Source organism: Lytechinus pictus, chromosome 5, assembly GCF_037042905.1.
Source record: "Lytechinus pictus isolate F3 Inbred chromosome 5, Lp3.0, whole genome shotgun sequence".
Lineage (NCBI taxonomy): Eukaryota > Metazoa > Echinodermata > Echinoidea > Temnopleuroida > Toxopneustidae > Lytechinus > Lytechinus pictus.
The window spans coordinates 7,935,775-7,959,148 of record NC_087249.1 but is presented as its reverse complement, the minus strand read 5'-3'; the positions used below and the strand labels follow the sequence as shown (position 1 = coordinate 7,959,148).

General features: G+C 35.9%; 2 protein-coding genes across 2 annotated transcripts; one reads left to right on the top strand and one right to left on the bottom strand.

The window, feature by feature from the left end:
* The first annotated feature begins 230 nt into the window (after nucleotides 1-230).
* LOC129260553 (uncharacterized) lies at nucleotides 231-18,837 on the top strand. The gene is made up of 4 exons (XM_064099371.1): nucleotides 231-1,604; nucleotides 9,859-9,924; nucleotides 10,596-10,688; nucleotides 17,128-18,837. Exons 1-4 carry the CDS (start codon nucleotides 546-548, stop codon nucleotides 17,248-17,250), a joined length of 1,341 nt encoding a protein of 446 aa, XP_063955441.1. The 5' UTR covers nucleotides 231-545; the 3' UTR covers nucleotides 17,251-18,837.
* Nucleotides 18,838-21,738: 2,901 nt separating this feature from the next.
* LOC129261848 (trace amine-associated receptor 7d-like) lies at nucleotides 21,739-22,845 on the bottom strand. Its single transcript, XM_054899878.2, has one exon. The coding sequence runs from the start codon at nucleotides 22,723-22,725 to the stop codon at nucleotides 21,739-21,741; it is 987 nt and encodes a 328-aa protein (XP_054755853.2). The 5' UTR covers nucleotides 22,726-22,845.
* Between the last annotated feature and the right edge of the window lie 529 nt (nucleotides 22,846-23,374).

Here is a 23,374-nt window from a genome sequence, read left to right as displayed (position 1 = left end):
TTCACACCACACACGCACACGCACCCCCACACACCCTAACACATTATGTTAAACAAAATTATAAGGTGAAGTGGTGATAGTGCTTTATAACCTCGCGCATGAATTACGGATGATGCATACATTTCGCTGGATGGCTGGCTGCCTGTACATTTAATTTCGTGAAAAGGCGCCGAAGTGCTCCCAGGGTAAATTATAATAACTGTTTAAATTTAAAACCATCCACCTCCATTGATTCGAGAGGTGACACTGGGGTGAGATGGCACGGATTTTTATCTGAGAATCCAAAGGCATGGCTCAATAACCAAGCACTGCAACCACATTGATAGATGTGAATCTGGCTAATGGGGTATAAATCGTCGATCCATGCACCATTTTTGTTCACTTTCGACGCATCTTCTAATGGGTGTTATGTTTTGTAAACACTGACAATCGCTTCTCAAACACCGTTTTGATTTACGAGAGTTATTAAATTTCGGCGGATAAGCTAAATATTGCTTCTGGAATATAAGTCACTTCTTTTGAAAGTAGGTGGAAGGGACGAAGTGATGGATAGTCGTACATCTGGAGAACAAGGAAACCAGATTCCTCCGTTGGAACCTGAAGAAGATTCTATTTCGGATGCCCAAATACTTTGGGAAAAGGTGGCTCGCCCATTGAAAATACCAATGATTATTTCAGGTCTATATCATGAGAAAGGAACAAATAAAGATTCTTCGGAGTCTGCGTTCAAAGGCGACTCTCTACCATTTTTGGCTATGAGGATCTACCACATTCTAGTTATGTTATTTCTATGGTTTAATTTCGCGCGGTTTTTGGTTTCCTTTCCGATGACAGGTTCTCAACATTCTCAAGATTTAACCTACAATAATATATCCGTCTCCTCTTGGGCTTTTCTTGTTGCTGCAAACAACACTGTTTTCTTGAAAATTTGCTACAAAGGAGATATCTTTCAACTCATTGCTAACCAGTCGAAGCTTTGTTTCCGCCCCATACAATTAGGAGACGGGGCTTCTAACAGAAGGCAGATTCAGTCATCTTGGACGAAGTACCGCTCGTTTGCAATAGGTGGGACTTTTATAGGCCTTTGTGCAACATGCACTAACATAGGAACCATTCTCTTTATGAACTATGGTTTAGAGGAATCGTCCATCTACCATAGGGTAATGTGTTTCCCGTGGTCTTCAGATCTTGCATGTGGCTTTTCCGCCGTCTTTGCGGTTTATGGCTCAGCAACATGGACCTTGACAGTCGTTTTCATAGCTTTCATCTGCTACATCATGTCGGGTCAGCTTGCCCAGTTGACCCGCGACTTTGCCAAGACATTTGGAGAGAGGAGGAACTTCGACGCAAAGCTTCTGGACTCCTTTCGACGAAATTTCAATACACTCTGCAGGTCCGTCGAGCTCGCGGATGAAATGCTATCACCTTTTGTCGCTATTGCATATTGCACAAATATCCCTGGTATCATATTTCTCTTGTATCAAGTTTGGTTTCCGGATGTTAGTACTAGCACATCCTATCATCTGATTGCATCATTCTGGATTGTTGGAACTGTTTTGAATCTAGCCATCGTTTCTTACTTTGCTGTCACAGTTCACGAAAAGGTGGGCACATAATAGATAATATGAGATTTACTTCATTGGTTAGAGATGTTTATCTATAAAGTGCGTATCAATAGAAAGTTTACACTTTGAAAAAGTCCTGGGAATTGACAAATATACAAAATGGGAATATTTTTTCACATATATAGTTGGTTCGGCCTCATCTATCAAATAACAGCAACAATTTTGACAGAATGTTACACTTGATTGAGCACTGTCCATTATTGTAAAGCTCGCAGAAATCGGTTTGCGCAGAAATGCTCATTTTCACACTGTGTCAAGGAAAAAAAAGGCGAAAACAAACTGACCGTGCGGAACATCACTCATGGGCAGTTCCATAAAATGATCAACCTTTTTGTACGTCAGACCCCCATTTTTCTCAAGTCTTACTTCACTTCGTAAAATGACCAAGTCATGGTCCTTTTAGAACAGTACAGACTGTCAAAAGAAAAAGAAATCAGATAAAGAAAATATCATGAACGTCCCACATATAGCGTATAGGGGTTCGGACAAACATTTTAAACAATTTTTTTAGCAAATTGAAATAAAACAGATACATTTAAACAAACAACTTTGCCACCCAAATAAACATTTTAACTCTAGGTAAGCACAGCCTTTACTTTTGTTTATGCTAGCTGGATCTGAGGACAGAACTGAATGTAAGTTTCTTTCAGATATCTCGAGCATCCTTTCACTTTTATAATTTGAAGTGGGTTTACATTTCATATTTCATTTAATAATATTTTCTCCACACTTTTCCCAAGCTTGGCAATAATATGCTGTAACGCGCTTTGAGCCATTCTGGAAAAAGCGCTTTATAAAAATTGGCTATTATTATTATTATTAACAAATCGAAAAATCAAGGCTAAGTCATTTCATGTGAATCATAGCTCCATGTAAAGCAGATATCACGATGGCCTTGGTTTATAGGGAGGGGGGGGGGGCGCAATGGCGCTCTATGAAGTGTATTGGTCAAGGAAAAAAGTTAAAATGTAGAAGATATATTCAAATTAATCTTCCTAGCTAAAGTCCTTGCGTTCTTCATGATGAATGTTATCCGCAGATTCTCTTTTCTATTAAAATTATGTATTATAATTTGTCTACAAAATGTACCATATCATATAAATACTTGTGTTAATTGTCATTGATGTTATTGAATATAACGATTCGTAATGTAAATATTTGTTATAAATGTATGAAAATAATTTTTATTATTCTTTACGTTCTGTTGGAAATAAAATCTGAATCTGAAAATGCCTACTTTTATTCATATAACGATCTGCAAGTTCTGCGAAAATCATTTTTCCAAAGTAAGTGTTGGTCACTCAAGCGGATAGATTTCTTGATAGTTATATCGTCATTTGCTCAAAGAGATCTGTACCAACCAAAGTTTAAATGTGGAAAAAGCCTCAGGATATTTCAAATATATAATTTTACAGATTTATTTCTAAGTGTAAACTTCTTTTTCATACGCTCTGTATATTATTACAATGTGTGATAGTTAAGCCGGTCCTTTTTTATTACTAATCCTGATATCGATGATATTCGATTTTCTAAGAGTGAATGATTGCGGCACAAACTTGTTAAAATGCACTTCTCTTCTTCGCTTCTACCACAAGTTGAATATAACTGTAATTTTGTTCCATCTCTGAAACAGCCAACCTATCGGGGGTGATGGCCTGATCCTACCAACACAATGTTAATTATTCTTTCTAACTACATTTTGAAGCGTGTATCATTATACATAATGTAACTATGACGTTATGACCTAATAGAACTAGCATGTTTTACATTTTTTATATCATTCTTTGTCAATTATATGAAAGTTCTGACTACAAACTTTAATTTGTCTTTTTCTTGTATATACTGTATAAGTTTACGATTTATCTTGCTAATTTAGTGGTCAAGACCAGTGGCGTACCTAGGATTTTCCACAGGGGGGCAAAATCGGCCGCCAAAAAATTTGACAAGCAAAAAAAAAAAAAAAAAGGTCTTCAATAAAAAAATTAAGGTTTTCGTACCACAAAAAAAAAATTGACAAGCAAAAAAAAAAAGGTCTTCCAGCTCATCGGGGGGGGGGGGGCAATAAAGGTCTTCAAGCTCGTCAGGGGGGGCAAAAAAGGTCTTTTAAGCTCGTCAGGGGGGGCAGGTATATGACTTTTGTATGGGTTGTGCCTCGTCAGGGGGGCAGAGTGCCCCCCCCCCCTGTAGGTACGCTAGTGGTCAAGACCTGTTTGATGCATGTCAATGTTTATTCAACCAATCGATCAACCATCCACTAACATTATGTATCTACGCCTGTGATTTGCGAAAATGCTATTATGTTAATATTTAGAATGTTTGCTCGGAAACTGAAATAAATTTGAGACATCGAATTGATTGGAACGAGTGCTCTTACCAATTCCGTGGGATTGGTTTTGTTCTAATTTTGCGGGAAAAACCTGACGGCACTCATTATGTCGATAGAGTCATTTCTCTCCTGCTTTTTATTTATCAAGGTTTCATACGTTCAATCAAAACTTCATTACTTTCGTATTTGATTGATCCATTTTGCCAAATCACGATGAAACTGTTTCTGTTTACTCTGATCACGGTAATACTGAAATTGAACCGATGAGCACTTGTCCAATTACAGGTGACATGCATATACTCAGAATGACGAGTCGAGTCATTTTTTTGCTTAGTATGTGGTCTTTTACTACTGGCGTATAAATTCAAGCATCAGGGGGGGGTCAACTATTTTACCATCCCCCACCACTTGAATAGTATGACGTCATGTATTTACCCTTATGTCTATCACACAGAAACGAAAACTCAAGTGAAAATGTGAATCAGATATAGATAAAATGAGGAGAAGGTTATATAATTTTATAGTGCTCGATAAACTTATTGAGAAAGCTGCATCCTTTTGTAGAGAAGGATAGTATAAGCAGCAGAATCTCCGGTTGAATCAAACCGATTAATCTATTGAGAGCAATACAAAACTTACATTATGGAAGGTACTGAAGAGTCCGGAGAACAAGAAATTCAGAATTCTAATAACTCTGACAATTCTTTCGGAAGATCCGAATCGCTCTGGGACGAGATAGCTCGTCCATTGAAAATCTTGATGATCATCTTTGGCCTTTATCACGAGAAACGGATAAAGAAGGTACGTCCAGAGTCAGAAGCAAAGAGGCGCGACCTATTGTCATTGACTTGCGAGATTTACCAGGTTCTAGTTGTTATAGTTCTCTGGTTAAACTTCGTACGAGCTGTAGCGTCTACTTTGATTTACCCCGGCTCAGTTTATAACAACGTCACGGGCTGTACATGGTATTTCCTTACGACAATAAACGGGACTATCCTCTTGAAGATTTGCTACAAAGGGGATATTTTCAAACTCACCGCTAACCATTCCCAGCTTTGCTTCGATTCATCACAATTAAGACTTGAAGAATCAGGTCAGAGGCACATCGGGCAGACATGGATGAAATCATACCGTTCGGTTGCATTAGCCGGAACCATCGCTGGCATATGCGCAATATGTATGAACTTGATATGTACCATGGTCTTAAGCCTTGGTACTCTAGAGTCTTCGTTAGAGCACAAGAAAGGATGCTTGCTCTGGCCGCCCGATCTGATCTGTGGTCTTTCTTCATTCGTAACAGCACATGCCTCAGCAGCATGGGTGCTTCCCGTGGTGTTTGTATATTTAATTTGCCACATCCTTTCAGATCAGTTTTCCAAACTGACCCATGATTTTACAGAATCCTTCGAGGGAGTGGAAAACATCGAGGCAAGGCACCTGGAAAAATACCGGCGAACCCTCAACATCCTTTGTCGATCTGTAGAACTGGGAGACAAAATGCTGTCACCGTTATTCGCTGTCGCGTACTGTACAAACATCACCACCATCATAGTCCTCTTGCACCAAGTCTGGTTTCGTGAAGCGCAGCTTCTTGATTTGTTTATTTTCTATTACTTCATTGTTGGGAGCATCATATATATAAGTGTCCTATCCTACTGTGCTGTCACTGTTCATCAAAAGGTACATAGGTTGATTTATTCACGTATCAGTTCTAGAGGAGTAATAGTCTGTTTGACAGCTTGTTTGTGAGAAAAGCAGTGTGATCGGATTATGACAAGAATCATATTGAAATTTACATTACATCTAGCATTATGATTTGATTAGCGATTTTATTACGATTTCAATTGTGACGCAAAAATATATGCGCCTGTAAAGTGCGAATAAGTAGTAATTCCTCAGTCACATTTGATCTACGGCGAGTCGAAACAGCCGTTTTGACATTTTTTGTACCAACTACATATAGGTAGTTTGAATAAAAATGAATAAGACGACTGTTTTCGATTCGCCGTATAGAGCATATATGACTGATGTATCAGTTTAGGCAAAATTATCACCGAATTTGGAAGGACATCCTGCAAAACAAAGGGAATGAGGTAGTCTAAGGAAACAACCATTGGCGAATCAAGAATTCAGTAAGAAGAGCCGTGGTGTAGTGGTTCTGACTCTCGCCTTGAAAACAGAGGGTCGTGTGTTCGAATCACACCGCGGTCTAGCGTCCTTTCATGCCTTATTTGGAAAGGCGTTGATCCACACTTTGCCACTCTCGACCCAGGTGCTAAATCGGTATACCGGTATAGGATGCCAAAGCCTATGTAGTATTCCTAGCAATTGAGTTTTGGAACTCTTGTTGGAATGCTCCCCAAGGAGTGGAGAAGTGCATACATTGTATGCGGGCATGCAGGGATCCGATGACTGGGGTAATAATATGCTGTAAAGCGCTTTGGGAAATTGTGGGAAAAGCGCTATATAAAAAATAGGTATTATTAATTGCTAGATTAAAGATATTCCGTGCAATATATTGATGATTGTTATGACGTGAACATTTTTTTCATTTCATTCCCAGCACTACTTTTATGGCCCCTTGAATGGCGGAAATTGAACTCATACCACATACCGCAAGAAACAATAGGAATAAAACTTAAAACTGTCGTTATAAGTGTAATTATGTCAAAAGTTATAACGTGCGAGCATATGTGCTAATCATTAGCATAATCAATGACAACTTTATATCATTATTTATCATCATGATTATAAAATGATGAAATGGATCCTAATAAAAATCAGCTGAAATCTGTGACGTGACCAGTCATTTATTGTAGCAAACAGACCAATTTGCTTATGAGTCGTGCTAATGACTACTTCTATTGACATCTATTTCGGTCTATTACAATCTATATAATTATTCATCCCGTTTTAAACAAAACATAATATTCTCTGTTTACAATATTTATTAAAAAAGATTGGATTCTAATTTTTGCTAGATCAGGCCATTTTAAGCTATGCCAAGAATACTGTGTATTTGAATCACAATGTCACATCAAAGTAAAATAGCTTCTATGGTTTCATAATTCATAAAATTCTCTCTCGTTCATTAGCTTCATACCTAATCTACAATTATGGTCTATGTCATTTGCCTTCTGTACAGTAGTACTTAGTTTGTGATGTGTCTTTCAAAATTGTTCAAAGCATGTTATAATTACTACCGAGTACTTGAGCAATAAAAGCAAACCCGAGGAGGATGTTTGCTTATTTCAGCTTCCCCAATGTTGCTAGGTGGATATTAAAGTTAGTTCCATGTTTGTAATCTGATCGGTTCTTATTAGCGCTGTTTGGATTTTTTCCCATTAGGGTTGAGTGTGATTGTCACACAAAAGAGCTCCATGCAATATCGCAGTTGACAAGAACCTCTCTAGAGCTAACCAAAAAATGATGTATGTCTTATTAAACATGTAAAATTTGTCTTTTGAATGGTTCTTTCCTGTACACCCAGTCGGGCCTCGGCTTACTACTGTCAACGGGCATCTTACTAAATGTCCAAAATCAAATGAAAGAAATTAAGTCATCAGCAGACCCGGCAGCAGACTATAAAATGAAAATGAAGAACAGCACTATCAACCTTGCTCGTAATGATGGCAGCAATTCAGGAAATTATCATTTCAATGGTGACGCGTGTTAAACAGTGATACCAGACGACATCATGGTATTTAGATGGGGGGGGGGGGGGAGGGGATAGGGTCGGGGTGACCTAAAGATTTCTACTCCCACATCTTTTTTTTGTACTGACGGCAAAATCTCCTTGCTCCAGTTACATCGTCTTTAATTAGTACTATTCACGGTTACTCTGCAGGGATCGAAGGGGGGGGGGGGCTAAATCCCACTCAGGCCCCCCCCCCCCCGTTTCCGCATCCCCTGCTCTGCCATGGAAGTTAGAAATAATGTTTCCAAACTATGATTTATTTTCAAATGTAATTACAGCATTCCTCACCACGATGATTCACATCTTATGAATTAACAACAAACTCTCCGAGGTCAGAATATACACTGCGTATCCATTTATCGACCATTTGAATGTGATAGGTTAAATGAAAACGGTAGTCTTAAGGGAGCTGCATATACACAGCCCACAACCCTTCCACCTGTGTAGCAGTATGAAAAAATTACTCTTTGACTCACCTGAGCAGACATCTTAATTCATTGATCACAACAGGTTAGAAATAGAAAGCATTGGTTCCTCAGAATCTGTGCAATATGATACAGTTTGTCTGCTGGTGAGCATCTAACCCATGGAAATACGTCCGTCTTACTAGTATCTTGGCTCATACCAATTAAACAAAGTGAATAACAGGAAACAAATATAATGTGCTTTTATGGGCAGGTTAGAGACAGCACTATTTAATGGGAGTAATATCCGAAATTGTTACTTTGTAGATAATGATTTCTCATAATTTTTCTTATTTAAAAAAAACCTCGTAATCCCAAGTAAAAGTATAGGACATAGCGACGTGCCCACCTAACCTAGGCCTTGGAAGCTGCTCCAAACTGTAATGGAATTGGAATAAAGCTCTGTGGAGAAAACATGGAAAAACTCTCGCGAGCTCTGTATCGGTGCGGATCAACAAAGGAGTGGCGCAAGACGCGATAGCTGTCTAAGAATATTATGCTCATATCCAGAGTAGATATGAACTCCTTATGAGATAACAGTCGGTCCTTGCCACTGTAACCAACAGCGCAAACACCCGATCAGCAAAAAAAAATCCCTTCGTTCTGTGCATTCCCTGTGGATGCACAGATACTCCGACCTTCCTCCGACCAAGATACTCAGTAAAAAAATAAGAATAAATAAATAATAATATAAAAAATTGTTTAAGCCTGTCATTCTAATAACAAGTTGCTTAAACTGTTAAACACCTTGTTTAAACTTTTAAACAACTTGTTTAAAAAGTTTAAGCAGATGTTAAAAAAGTTCAAACAATAGTTGTTGGAGAGACGGGCTTAAACAACGTGCTTAAAATTTTAAACAGCGTCTTTACAGTGAACCCCTGGAAACTAGTAGGATTATCTTGGTTGGAGGAAGAATGAGGAGTAACTTTGTCCAAACGGGTTGCACATATACTCCGACCTTCCTCCGAATAATTCTCCTGGAAACCAGTGAGAGTATCTTGGTTGGAGGAAGGAGGAGTAAGTAACTTTGTCTAGACGGGCACTACTCCGACTATAGGCTTCCTCTGACCCTTCCTCCGACCAAAAGAGAAATGTAGGACTATAGGATCCCACTTCTGATCAAGACGTTCCTCTGTGGATCGAAGCACTGCAGTCCTGCATGTGGCAAAACCAACCCTCCTTCCTTCCTCCCTTAATTTCCATTCTGGGCATTGTTCAAAATGCATCGTGGGTACGTGAGTATAAAGATCCCGTGAAAGAAAGGCATGATGATCCCGCATACATGCTACATAGAAAATAAATCCTTGCATCGATTTATACAAGGTTTTTTTGGGGGGAGGGGGGGGGGTATTTTACCGACATATCATTATTTGAATTTGTGATTTAGAATAGTGTCATCTAATGATAAACTACCATTGAACGTAAAATTATGTAAGTATCATTATCATACAGTTCACACAAATATTGTAGATATTAATAGCGGACTTTTGTGTGTGTGTGTGTTTTTTTAGAAAATAAATCCTTGCATCGATTTATACAAGGTTTTTTTTGGGGAGGGTGGGTATTTTACCGACATATCATTATTTGAATTTGTGATTTAGAATAGTCTCATCTAATGATAAACTACCATTGAACGTACATTTATGTAAGTATCATTATCATACAGTTATATAAAGTTCACACAAATATTGTAGATATTAATAGCGGACCTTTTTTTTGTGTGTGTTTTTTTTAAATAATGTACAGGCACATTCTCTTCGACGCCATGTACACGATCTCCAGACTGCAACATTTGATCCAGAAATCGCGCAGGTAAACCGCATTTCTTTCTTAATTTCATACTATTAAAAACCCAGACATGTGCAACCACTTTCAGGGGCTCCCCGAAGACGTACATGTATGTGGTTTTTGACAGACAATCTTCTATGTATTGAACGCTATCCTTGTATAGTTCGAATTTGCCATGTATTTTTTTTCCCTTTCTGTAATTTGATCTGAAGCGCCTTGAGCATCTATTTAAGATGGAAAGTGCGCTTTACAAATTTTATGCATTATTGGTATTATTATTAATATAACTATTTTTCTTAAATCTTTTCTTGAACCATATTAGACTAACACAAGATGCAGACTACCAGCAAATTATTTTGATTGACTTCAATATCAGAAGCCACATTCTTAATCATTTCGTACCTGTCGTACCTGCATCAAAACCAAATTTGGAATTTACAGACGCAGATATGTAATCGTCTATTTTTGTAAAGAAACGAACTGTTATTACCATGATTATGATATCCCTATCTTGCAAAGCCTTTTTAATTTCGAATCACTGAAAATGCATTCATACCTCACCACCTCGTGTAGGAAATGTATGGCATGCCATGGGGGATTGTATTTTTGGCATTTCAAAGTTATGGGTAAGGCCTCTCGTCACTTTACCAACAACGTTATTTGACTTTTATTTATTTATCTTTTCCTCATTCAAGATTCAGATGCTGTTTTTGGCTCGGTTGGACGGACCAGAGATAGGAATGACAGCTCTCGGTTGCTTCGTCATTACCAAGGAACGAGTTTTAGCGGTAGGTGACCTGCTGAAATAGTCATTATTTTGTTCCAGTAGCTTAAATAAACATTGATGCTTCCTTTTGAGATACTATTGTGACCAGTAAAGATTTTACAAGGCATAATGTGTCAGTTAATTCCTACGGAATATTCAAAGTGCCATGTGCTTGACGAAATGGCTACACAGTATATTTAAGCTCGCCATGTCTATAGCATCATTATGTCAACAAACGCCTTGATCAGACACATGGGCGGAAATCCCAAGGGGGACGCGTCCCCCTATCCAAAATAGTAGGGGAGACACAATATCAAATGTCCCCCTACTATTTCTGTTCTTTTATGATGGAAAGAAATGCATCATTCATTTTTTTTTTGCTTGTCAAATTTATTTTGGTCAAAATGACCTTACTTTTGGGGTGTTAACTTTTTTTTTTTTTTTTGGGGGGGGGGCTTGTCAAATTTTCCGGCCCCTGGTTCCCCTACCTTTGGGGAGAGATTTCCGCCCTTGATCAGACGTAGGATCCTAGCCGGTGTAAAATTCCACTATGAATGGATTAAACATTTCTCTTATCATGACTAATAAAAAGGCCCTTTTGGTCGGAGGAAGCCTAGACGGAGGAAAAGTCGGAGTAGTGCCCGTCTGTGCAGATATAATCCGACGTTACTCCGACCAAGATACTCCCGGGAAACCAGTAGGAGTATCTTGGTTGGAGGAAGGTCGGAGTACCTTTGTCCAGACGGGCACTCACTACTCCGAACTTTCCTCCAACTGGGCTTCCTCCGACCATAACAGCCTTCGTCTTGGTCGTGATAAAAGAAATATCTTTGGAATTTTAATCCATGCATAATAGAATTTTACTCCGACTATATAAGATTCCACGTGTGGTCAAGGCTAGTGCTAGATATTTAACTTGCCGGACCGACTTGTAAAAATTACTTTGACATGACAAGATACACAATAGGTAACGGTAGTGTAATTCTACGGTCACAAATGCCTTTACGAATACCATAAGAACGATTTTTATTCATAGCAATAAATGGTATAAAACCGTTCATACGGTGTCCATAAAACTGATTTGTCACCGTCACCATGACAACATATACATGCACATTTTAATAACTCAACTAGGCAAGATAAATACATGCATATTCCGTCATGTCGACATCACGTGACTAATTTTTGTTGCTCAACGTATCAATAAAACGTATCTCGCCATGTTGAAATGTAACTTTTGTAAGTCAACTTGGCAAGAAAAAATATCTCGCTATGTCGACATAATGATGACATTTAGACGACATGACAAGATACAATACATCTCACCAAGCAAATGGCACTTTAGAATTACCATTCATCAAATTTACCATAACTGCATAAAGGCGCACTATGTCTGTCTTGCTCAAAATCATAGGCGGCAGCGGCACCTGGAGAAACTTTGATGGTGGGGGGGGGGGGCAGGGTGACCTTAAGTTTACTTCATTTTTTTGTATAAATATAGGAGTTTAAGGAGGATCTTAAGATGAGACAATCGTAAGGCATACAATTCAACATTTCGCTTTCTACATTCTTCGTTTTTATTCTTTTTATTCTTAATTTTTCTGTCTCTTTTCAGAGGGCGGTCGCCCCCTGCCCCCACCCCCTACTCCTCCGCCTCTGAGTATACGTTGAGAATAAGTGTTTTAGTTGAACCCAAAAATCTCACATTTCCACAAAAATACTGTTAGCACTTGTCTACGTAACCCTTATACTATGATGCTGCGATCGCCAAATTCAAAGTATCGTTTTGAGCTATAGTGAAACTTTCAACTGAAACTTTCAACTGAATTTCTACTCGGTTGGAGGGAGTTTCTTGAGTCACAACATGGCAGGGTCCATGGGTCTTTTTTGTTTCTGATTAGTTAAATTGTACAGTATATATTTTTATAACACAAGTATAAAATGTGTTGTACAAAAAAAGGAAAATGGTGTTTGGTATATGATAATGAATTTATATATTATACATTAAATACGTATACATTTATTAATGACTTATGAATAAATGGATGAAACACATATTACACAAACACACATTTACAATCGTAATATCTTACTGTTTATTATAATAGTACATTGATTGTACCATCACAACACCGATATACACACATTTTTTTCTTCCCCCTAATATATATTTCTAAAGGCCATTTCTTTGGGTTTTTTTGGTATTAATTCATACATTTACACATCCAACACAAAACTTTTACACTTTTAACAATTTTATGAATGAAATATTACTTTTAAATACACACCATTCGTAACTGACAGTTTACTAAAACAATATACACTCATTTAACAACTACAACACAAATATTGATAGATTTTACAGACATCTGTCTAAAGACCAAGTTCTGATATAAGAATATGAATTCTAACATTACATAATGAATACTTGTTCATTTTTTTTAATGATAATAATTGAATGAAACACATAACACAAACACATATCATTTTTTGCAACATACATACTTATACTGTTCATTAAAATATCACAACACCAATACTCATATATATATTTTTTTTTAAATATATATATATGAAATGTTTTACGATAATACGTTGTATTGAAAATAATTATATATTGCACATATTTGTTCTGAAAGTGCTTATCTGATCACTTACAAAGACAACGACTGGTGTATGGCTAGGAATGGATAGTATTCTGTGTCCATGAACATGTATATATTTTTTTTTCCTATTTTGTCAGTTGATGTTATTCACGAATATCACTGAGATTCAAGTGTATACCGCCTTGTTTCAAAAGTATTTGTTAACATGAATTATGTATTTTTACTTTTTTATTTCCCCCTTATTGTTGCATTTTGTTTAATTTTTCCAAGTTTAATTGTTCGTCTTGTCAACGCAAGCTTATTATATGATTTAATTTGTTATATGTATAATATCAGAAGGCATCAAGAAAATTATTATGATTTGTGCTATGGATAATATTGATGGTTTGGATAATAGAATGATCCGTGCCGATAATAAGTATTACACCCCAAACGATTTTTCGAACTTAATGAATAATTACAATACTAAAGATACTTTAACAATGCTTCATTTTAACTGTCGAAGCTTGAGACGTAATTTTAGCAGGTTCTCAGAATGTATTAATTGCTTTAAGAATTATATTACAGTATTTGGTATATCTGAAACATGGCTTAGAGATAATGAGGAACAATATTATAATATACCAGACTTTTCTTTTATTACTAGTAACCGTGATAACAAGCGTGGAGGTGGAGTTGGAATATAGGTAAATAAAAATCTTAAATTTAAAAGGAGACCGGATTTAGACATTTTCCAAAATTGTATAGAGAGTTTATTTATTGAAATCCACATAAGATCAATATGTTTCATAGTTTCAGTCATCTATAGACCTCCTAGCCAATCATTAAAAGATTTTTTAGAAACAGTTCAAATACCTTTAAGCAAAATCTCAAGTGAGAAAAAACAATGTATTATCATGGGGGATTTTAATGTTAATTTGATGGACCTAGATTTAATGTCATGTAATCATGATTTCGTTAATATTTTTTCTACCTTTTCATATTTTCCATTAATTAATAAACCCACAAGGATAACAAGTAATTCGGCAACAATATTAGATAATATATTTTATAACCAACCTGAAAGTGTCGTAGAAGCTGGTATCATTACAACAGATGTGATCACCTAACCCCTTTCGTCATAATTGAAGGTCCTTTAATCTCTAATAATTCAAAGACCCATTACCCTATAAGAGACTTCTGTGAAAAAAATATGATTACATTTTGTAGAAAATTACAGTGTGTTGATTGGACATGTTTAAACAATACAGAAAACGTTGATGAAGTTTATGATATATTTTTAGACATTTACAAAAAACTATATAATGAAAGTTTTCCAATAACAAATGTTAAAATAAAAAAGACATCTACAGAAAGGTCATGGTTTAATACGGATATCAAGAAAATGTGCAAACGAAAATACTTTTTATATAAGAAATTTTTAAAGAACCCAACTTCCTATAGAGAGAATGTATATAAAAGTTACAGAAACATGGTCCATAGCTTCATTCGTAAAAAGAAGCGTGAATTCTATCATCATAAATTTGAAAAATGTAAAACACAATTCTAGAGCGACATGGAAAATAATAAATAACATTTTAACAAAAAAATAAGAATAGAGATGTTGATTATAGTATTGAAAATAATGGAGAAGTGACCGATAATCAGCAAGAAATTGTAAGTGTATTTAATGATTTTTTTTAGTAGTATTGGTTCTAAAATACATGAGAGTACTAGAAATCTATCTCAAGAAAATAACTTTAAAAGGTTTATGAAACACAGTATTTGTCATTCTATGTACTTTACGCCAGTAACAGAAAGAAATATATATGATGTCATTTTGAAATTGGATGCGAATAAAAGCGCGGGTTACGATGATATTAGTCCTAAGGTAGTTAAATATTCAATTCATGCAATAGTTTCCCCTTTATGTAAAATCATTAATATGTCTCTTGAAAATGGTGTGTTTCCGAACTCTTTAAAACTTGCTAAAGTAACTCCTATCTTTAAGAATGGTAATAAAACACTAGTAACTAACTACCGACCCATATCAATTTTATCAGTTTTCAGCAAGGTTTTTGAAAAAATAGTAGATGACAAATTGATAGCATTTATTTCAAAACACAACATATTATATAACAAGCAATTCGGTTTCAGAAAGGGATACAACACTGCTCATGCATTAATTGATTTAACTGAAAAAATAGCTAAGGAATATGAAAACAAAGCAATAACGATTGGTGTATTTTTAGACTTATCTAAAGCATTCGATTGTATAGACCATAATATTTTAATTGATAAGCTATCATCATACGGGTTTAGAGGGACAGTATTGAAGTGGTTAATCAGTTACTTAAGAAATCGAAAACAATGTGTATGCATCAACAAAATTCATTCAGACTTTCAGGACATTAGAGTAGGGGTACCCCAGGGGTCTAACCTAGGCCCTCTTCTTTTTATATTGTACATCAATGACCTGCAACATGTAAGTAATATTTTAACTACTGCCTTATTTGCAGACGATACAAGTTTATTTTTATCTGGTAAGGATCCCATTCAATTAAATAATATTTTAAATTCTGAAATCGAAAAAGTTCACATGTGGTTCCAAGCCAACAGACTACAAATTAACACTAAGAAGACATCTTTTATGATTTTTAAGCCTAAAAATAAGAAAATTGAAGAAAACTCCATAAAATTATATATAAATGATTTTGAAATTCAGAAAGTGCAATATACGAAATTCCTAGGTGTCACAATTGACGATAGCATGAGTTGGAAACAACATGTAAATAATATTTCTATGAAGATTTCTCAAACCATTGGTGTACTTAATAGAATCAAAGGTGACTTACCATTGCATATTCGTGTTCAATTATACAATACAATGATACTCACGCATCTCAGCTATTGCAATGTCGTATGGGGGGACTGTGCAAATTATTTAAAGCTACAATTATTTCGCTTACAAAAACGGGCAATAAGAATAATAACAAATTCCCCATATTTAGCTCACTCTCATCAATTATTCCGTAAATTAAAGATTCTAAAAATTTATGATATACTTACCCTTCACACTGCAATTTTTATGTTTTCATACTACAAGAATCAGTTGCCTGACACATTTAACAGTTATTTTAAAACAAATCGCAGTGTAAACAAATATAATACGAGAAATTCTGATAATTTATACATTCCTTTTTACCGCTTTTCTTTCTCAAGAACAGTCATAAGTTATAGTGGACCACTCATATGGAACAGTTTGCCCCCTGAAATAAAAGAAAGTCCTTCGCTAAATTCATTTAAAGTAAGATGTAAGTCTTACCTTCTAAATATGTATACTTCACCATGTTCTCAGTGAATAAGCTTGCTTGCTTTTATGTGTATGTTTTTTAAACATATTTTTTTGTAATGTAGTTGTTATTTTTTTTCTTCAAATTTTTCATTAGTTTGTTGATTTCGTTTATTTTGAAATGTGTGTTTCTTGCAATCTAATCAATTGATTGCAGGATGGTCTTTTTTCGGTAATGAATGTTAATCAGGGAGTAGCCTAAATAGGTCTATTTGGCTTTTGCTATTCCCCCACATCGCATTCATTACCCTATGTATTTTGTTATTTTTGTTAATTTGTCATTTTACAATATTCATTACTCCTTTACTCCTTTACTATGGAATCATTTTGATTGATCTCGATATATTGTATCTTGTATGTTTTTTACAGATGTGAAATAAATGAATTTGAAATTTGAAACTGTTTGCATGAACCAAATAGCCTCCAAAACTTCGACCAAGGTAAAATAGATTTTGACGTCCTAATGCTTATTTTCTAATATTCCAGGCATGATATTTTTGTTCTTCTTTCCGTATGTCTCACAGGTCATAAGCACACTCATAACCTACTTCACCATCCTCCTGCAGTTTAAGGGCCTGTGTCCAGATGAATCCGATGGCATCAGAAACTCCACCTTTGCGACCTCTACGACCGCCTATACGACCTAAGACTGAGCCAACGAATGGACTTTTTAGTCTTACAAAGAGTTAGGATTGATACGATCAACCACAATTTTTTGGGTCTCCCCTCTCTCTTGTTTTCTTTCTTTTACTCCTTTACATCAGCTTTTCATTTCATTTTTGTGCACTGTGTAGTTGTTGAACGTATGTAGTCAGTCCAAACAGTGTTGGGCTAATTCTGTGTTTTACCTTATGAAAAACAATTATCATGAAACTATTTGTATTTTTTAGGGACCTAAGAAATACAAGCATTGTTTTTAATTAAGGTTCCGATACTATTGTTTTTTTGTAGAAACCTTTTCAAACTTATGGTACTTATATAGTTAGTGAATACTTTGTTAATTTTCTATACATGTTCGCCTTTTCAAATTGACAATTGTAATCCAATTACTCTTTGTTTCTCATGTATGTATTATTATGACTTATACTTCTTTTTTTTTTTAGGTATGTTTTATTGTGAATTTTAAATGAAAACAAGAGTGGAAAAAAATATATCAAATCAAATCAAACTATGGAAAACCAGCAACGTCAACATCTATAATGCATGTTTGTTCAAAGTATACTCTAGATGTGATATATAATCATACATTCAATGTTTTCTTGAAAATTCAGTGTGCTTTTTTGTGTTTACAAAGGACATCATGCAAATTTCCTGGAAAAAAAAAAATTGTGACATTGTTGGATTTCCATGCAACTTAAGATGATCAGATCAATCGTAACTCTTTGTAAGACAGGGCTCTCATCTAGCTATTTGGATAGGATCCACCCTGGAATGTTCTTTAGAAATAATATTTATTATTTTATTTATTTATTTAAATATCTTTATACAGGATAACAAGCTCAGATTGACGGTTTTCAGCATGGTCCTGTTTACATAAAATGGCAATATATACATGTACATAAAGATAAGAGTAACTTAGGTTCTATACAAATAATGAATGAATTCAATAACATTAAAATCAAAATTATTACTAATACAAAGATTGTTCAAAGATAACACTGAATTTTTGAGGAATCGGTGAAATGAGATTAGTTATCCTATAGACAACACAATGACAGCAAAATATAAACTTAAGTGTATGATATTATTGACATAATAAATAATTGAACAAAATTCATGAAGGAAATTAGAAGTCTAATTATCATCGAGCATAACACACGAGATTTAAGTAGAAAATTTACAAAATAAATACCGCTAGGCAAAATATCATTAGTTATAAAATATTGGATAACCCAAATCATTCACACAATCAAGAAGAGAAAAATAGAGTAAAATGGAACAAAAGGCATCTGATACTAATTATTGAAATAAAACTTTTTATAAATCAAGTTGAATGTTTCGATAGTTTCAGACGAGAGAACCTTAGTTTCTTTAGAGCTCGCTAATGTCAAGGAGACTGCATCATATGGGCTTCCTTACTCAAGGCATAGTGATTGATTTTTAAGATTGATTGCAATGATTATGGTGTATGATCGATCGTTATATACAATCCTGGAATCAATTGAAAAGCTTGTGTAACGGGGCCCTGAAAACGATTTTTTTTTAAACTGGGGGTGCTGATGTACATTTGAAAAGCAAAAAAAAAAGGGTTTTCACTGCAAAATGGAGGTCAAATTGGTACCGAGGAATTTGAAAAGCAAAAAAAATAATAATAAAAGGTTGCATTACATAGCGACGGTCACTTTGGTTACATTTTTCCTTTTTTACACATCTTCCATAATAACTGGGGTGCTAACACTAGATGGAAAAATAATACACGCAGCCTATGGAGAATAATACACGCAGCACCCCAAGGAATTATTCCCAGGGCCAAACCGATTCAAGAATATCGACTAGTACGACTAGTGGAAATAGTCATATGTTTATTTCTAAATATTAATTATGATATATGGAATCATGATAATAAGATCAACCCCGTTGAAGAGAACACAGTGTCAAAGTGTGATCATAGTGTTTTCACATAGTGGACTACGAGAATATACATGCATTATTCACACTGTTATAATGCTCAGTTTCAACAGTATGAAGATATTTTGCACGCTGTGGACTCCTCTACAGTGTGTGTGACTGTTCACAGCGTGTTCACATGGTCGACGATGTGAATATGCGATTCCCACAGTTGAAATATATACTAAAATGTAACAGTGTGAAGATGATTTCACAGTATGTTCCACACTGGGAACACGCTGTCGCATACACTGTGTAGGTAGAGTATTTTTCATCTCAGTCCTGTACAAAAAGACTTCTCTACAATTATACATGAATATTATTGTAAATACAAATGATTTATAGTAAGGGTAATTATGCATAATTCAATCGTGCGAATTTCGTCCAACTACGTCTATGTTTTAAAGAGTAAATAATTAAAGGTCAAGTCCACCCCAGGAAAAAGCTGACTTGAATAAATAAAGAAAAATCAAACTAGCATAGGGCTGAAAATTTCATCAAAATCGGATGTAAAATAAGAAAGTTATGACATTTTAAAGTTTCGCTTATTTTTCACAAAACAGTGACAAGCACAACTAGGTGAGTCAGTCGATGATGTCCATCACTCACTATTTCTTTTGTTTTTTATTGTTTGAATTATACAATATTTCATTTTTTATAGAATCGACAATAAGGACCAACTTGACTGACTCATATAGTATTAAACAATGCTAATTTCACATGTTCAGGGAGGAATTATAATCGTTGTAAAATTAGAATATTTCATATGTAATATAATAAAATACAAAATAAATGGTGAGTGGATGACGTCATAGTCTCCTTATTTGCATACCAGCCAGGATGTGCATATAACTGTTTTGTGAAATTAAGCGAAACTTTAAAATGTCATAACTTTCTTCTTTTACATCCGATTTTGATGAAATTTTCAGTATCACGTTTGTTGGATTTTTCTCTTTTTATTCAAATCAACTTTTCGTTGGGGTGGACTTGTCCTTTAAACAACTGTAGTCAAATTAACAACGTTAATATAGTAATACAAGTATGTAATATATCAATTGATATTCATTTATGTATTTTTGTTCTCTTTACTTAATACAGCAGGGTTGGCTCGTAGTTTTGTATAAAAAAAGTGCTTTATGACGCCCTGCAGTCAAACAAATATCATTCATCATACAAATACAGTGTGAGGTAACATAAACTACTAATAACAAAACATTGAGAGTAGATAACCGATGGCAATCTAAAAAGTATAGATACGTGGATAGCGCTATTAAAATGGTACCGCATCATTATGATAGGCTTTGCATATATATATATATTTTAATCTTAAGGCCTGGTCCCACTGACCGACGGACACAAAACTTATCCACAATGGATACAGCGGACAAGCAAAATTTCGGGGTGGCTCCATCAGTTTTCGTCCGCTCCAGACAATGAACACAATGGGCGAACAATGAAATCGCAGTGGGCGGCTGCTCGATGGGTATAGAGCGTATGAACCACGAATGCAAAGAGTACACAACGGATACATAACGTTTTCTAACGGATGGCAAGATTCTTTTCCGTTTTACATCCTCTCCGCATCCATAAGTGCAGTGGGACCAAGCCTTAAACTGTACAAGTCTGAACATTTACAGGGGGTCCATTCGACAAATCGGCTCCAACACAATAAAAATAAAGAAATTTCTTTTACATTCTGTCCTTGCGCGGAATAGTTGAAGACGGCAATTCAAAGGGTATACCTAGCGTGTCCTGGCGCTGCACAGGCTGCCGGGCCAACGATCAATTGGGCAAAGCACATTTTCGGAGTATTTAATTTCATGTCTATTTCGAACAATAAATTATGGATTTTCATTTTTTTTTCATTTTTCATAATATAGGGTTCGTTTACATATTAATGGTTCCAGATAAGTATGTTAAAAGTGGTATACAAAATGATGCAAGCACATGAGTTCATAATTATGCGATCTATTTTCACTCGAGCCACCTCTGTCTGGCGTAAAGCATGTACGTATAATGAAACAAGACTACTTATTTAAATGGTAGACGTATCATTGATCACATTTCTTTAAGCCCCTTCTTTTTACTTTAAAATAAAAAAAAACACCTGAGGTAATTTAATCTTTATGGAATTGCGTTCCTTAAGTCTATAAACATGTTATGTGTGATATTATGGCTTATAACATAATTATAAGCGTAATTTCCTTCAGCAAGAAATTTATCCACATTCTGCTGCACTCAACCCAGGTGAGGTGAATGGGTACCCGGTAGGAAGAAATTCCTTGAATGCTTTGAGTGCCTAGGCAGCCCAGCTAAAGCCGGGGTAATGATAAGAGCAGGGTCCGTTGGGAGAACAGTTTTCAGACAAGTGGCTTCCCGTGGTAAATATACCTATATTATTATTATTAATCATTGTACAATGTCATGTCCACAATGTCCTTTCCATGAATGTCATCAAAACTAGAAACAGTCGCCTTTGAATTCTAATTTCTTATCAAAAAGATGTGGCTCTGATAGAAAGACCAGAATTAAGCAAACGTGGATTCAGCAGAACATAATTTTCTCCAGACGGACTTGTCCTTGAAATACCGGAGAGCCTTATCGCGGAACACACGATCGCGGTAACTGTATATAACAGGATTCACTGCAGAGCCGCATAAAAATATAAATGTGGTGACGTCGTCGACAGGTCGACTGTAGAGACGACCTTCGATGTCGACACCGAGAATGATATGTAACACACTTGTTGGAATGTAACAAATGAAAAACGCGAGAGTGATAGTTGTTACTATCTGCGATGCCTTAACACGAGACCTGGTTTCGTCCTCCCTTTGGCCTACTGCGCGTTCCATCTGTGCGATTCTACGCGCATGCTGCATTGCTGTGCGTAGAATTAACATGTTGAGCGTGATCAAAGTCAATGCTGACAAAATGATAGCTACCATGATGAGGATGATCCCTATTCGAGTAAGACGATCGGTTTGATTGTTGGTACCAGCACAGTAGTTTGCAATAAGAGTTGGATCTTCTTCCTTCGTTACAAGGCCTATCAAAAACCCGATACTAAGCAACCAGCTGAAGATTATCCCGATCGCAACACGATTAGCGGTAACGAGAGTTTCGTAACGAAGGGGTTTGTGAACAGCGATATATCGGTCCCAGGTTACCATGACGATATGAAGCAGAGAATTCGAGGCAAAAAGATAGACAAAACCCGAAAAATATCGTGAGTATGTGTATAGACACGTCACTTCAATCACTACGAATCTTTTAAAAGTTTCCAACGGAATCGCTATGACGCCAGTCATTAAATCGACTGCAGCTAAACTTGATAGAAGAAGATACGAAGGTCTCCTAAGACTCTCACTTTTCAGAAATGTTGCGACTACTAGAAAGTTTCCGACGACTATGATACACACGAGAAGTACTGCAGAAGTGACACAAATCCCGGTGTATACAGGATGATTCGGAACAAACGCCACTGGCATCACATTTACATTGAATGAAGACATCATTTGCCAATCCTTAAAATATCCCAGGATCGATGTTCTTCTTGACACAATTGATCAAGCTTTGTGGTTTTTAGCCGAGTTAGCGGAAGGTATTATAAAAATCCAAGATAAATCCCGAGGTCGACATTATAATACTTTTTCTTGTTGTTATAGGCATCATCAAAAATTCAGAATGAATATGTAAAATAGAACTATTAACTGGAAAGTTTGCAGTTATCAGGTTGGTGAAGCTATTTGCGACCCGCCACGTACGGCTATCATTTTACGAATTTATGTAATCATGATCACTGTTAATCTCGCTTTACCTGCTCTGGAAAAGAGATAATTTAGGTTTGAATTCGACTTAATTATGATATTAAACGAGGATTAACTTTCTGCCGCTCAATAACACGCCTGAGTAAGCGTTTAAATTACGATGGATAATGAATGGAATACATAGGCGGATCCAGCTTTTGGCGAAAGGGGGGCGCACTGCCGAGGGGCGCACATACTTTTGCACTTTACCGGCGCCATAAAAGAAAATGGTGAAAAAGGGGTAAAGTCTGACCCTGTCAAATGCTCTTTTCAAATGTAGGATTTTTATTCATGCCATTTTGCATGACCACACGCAGAAAATATTTCCGGGGGGGGGGGGCAAGACTCGAACTTATTT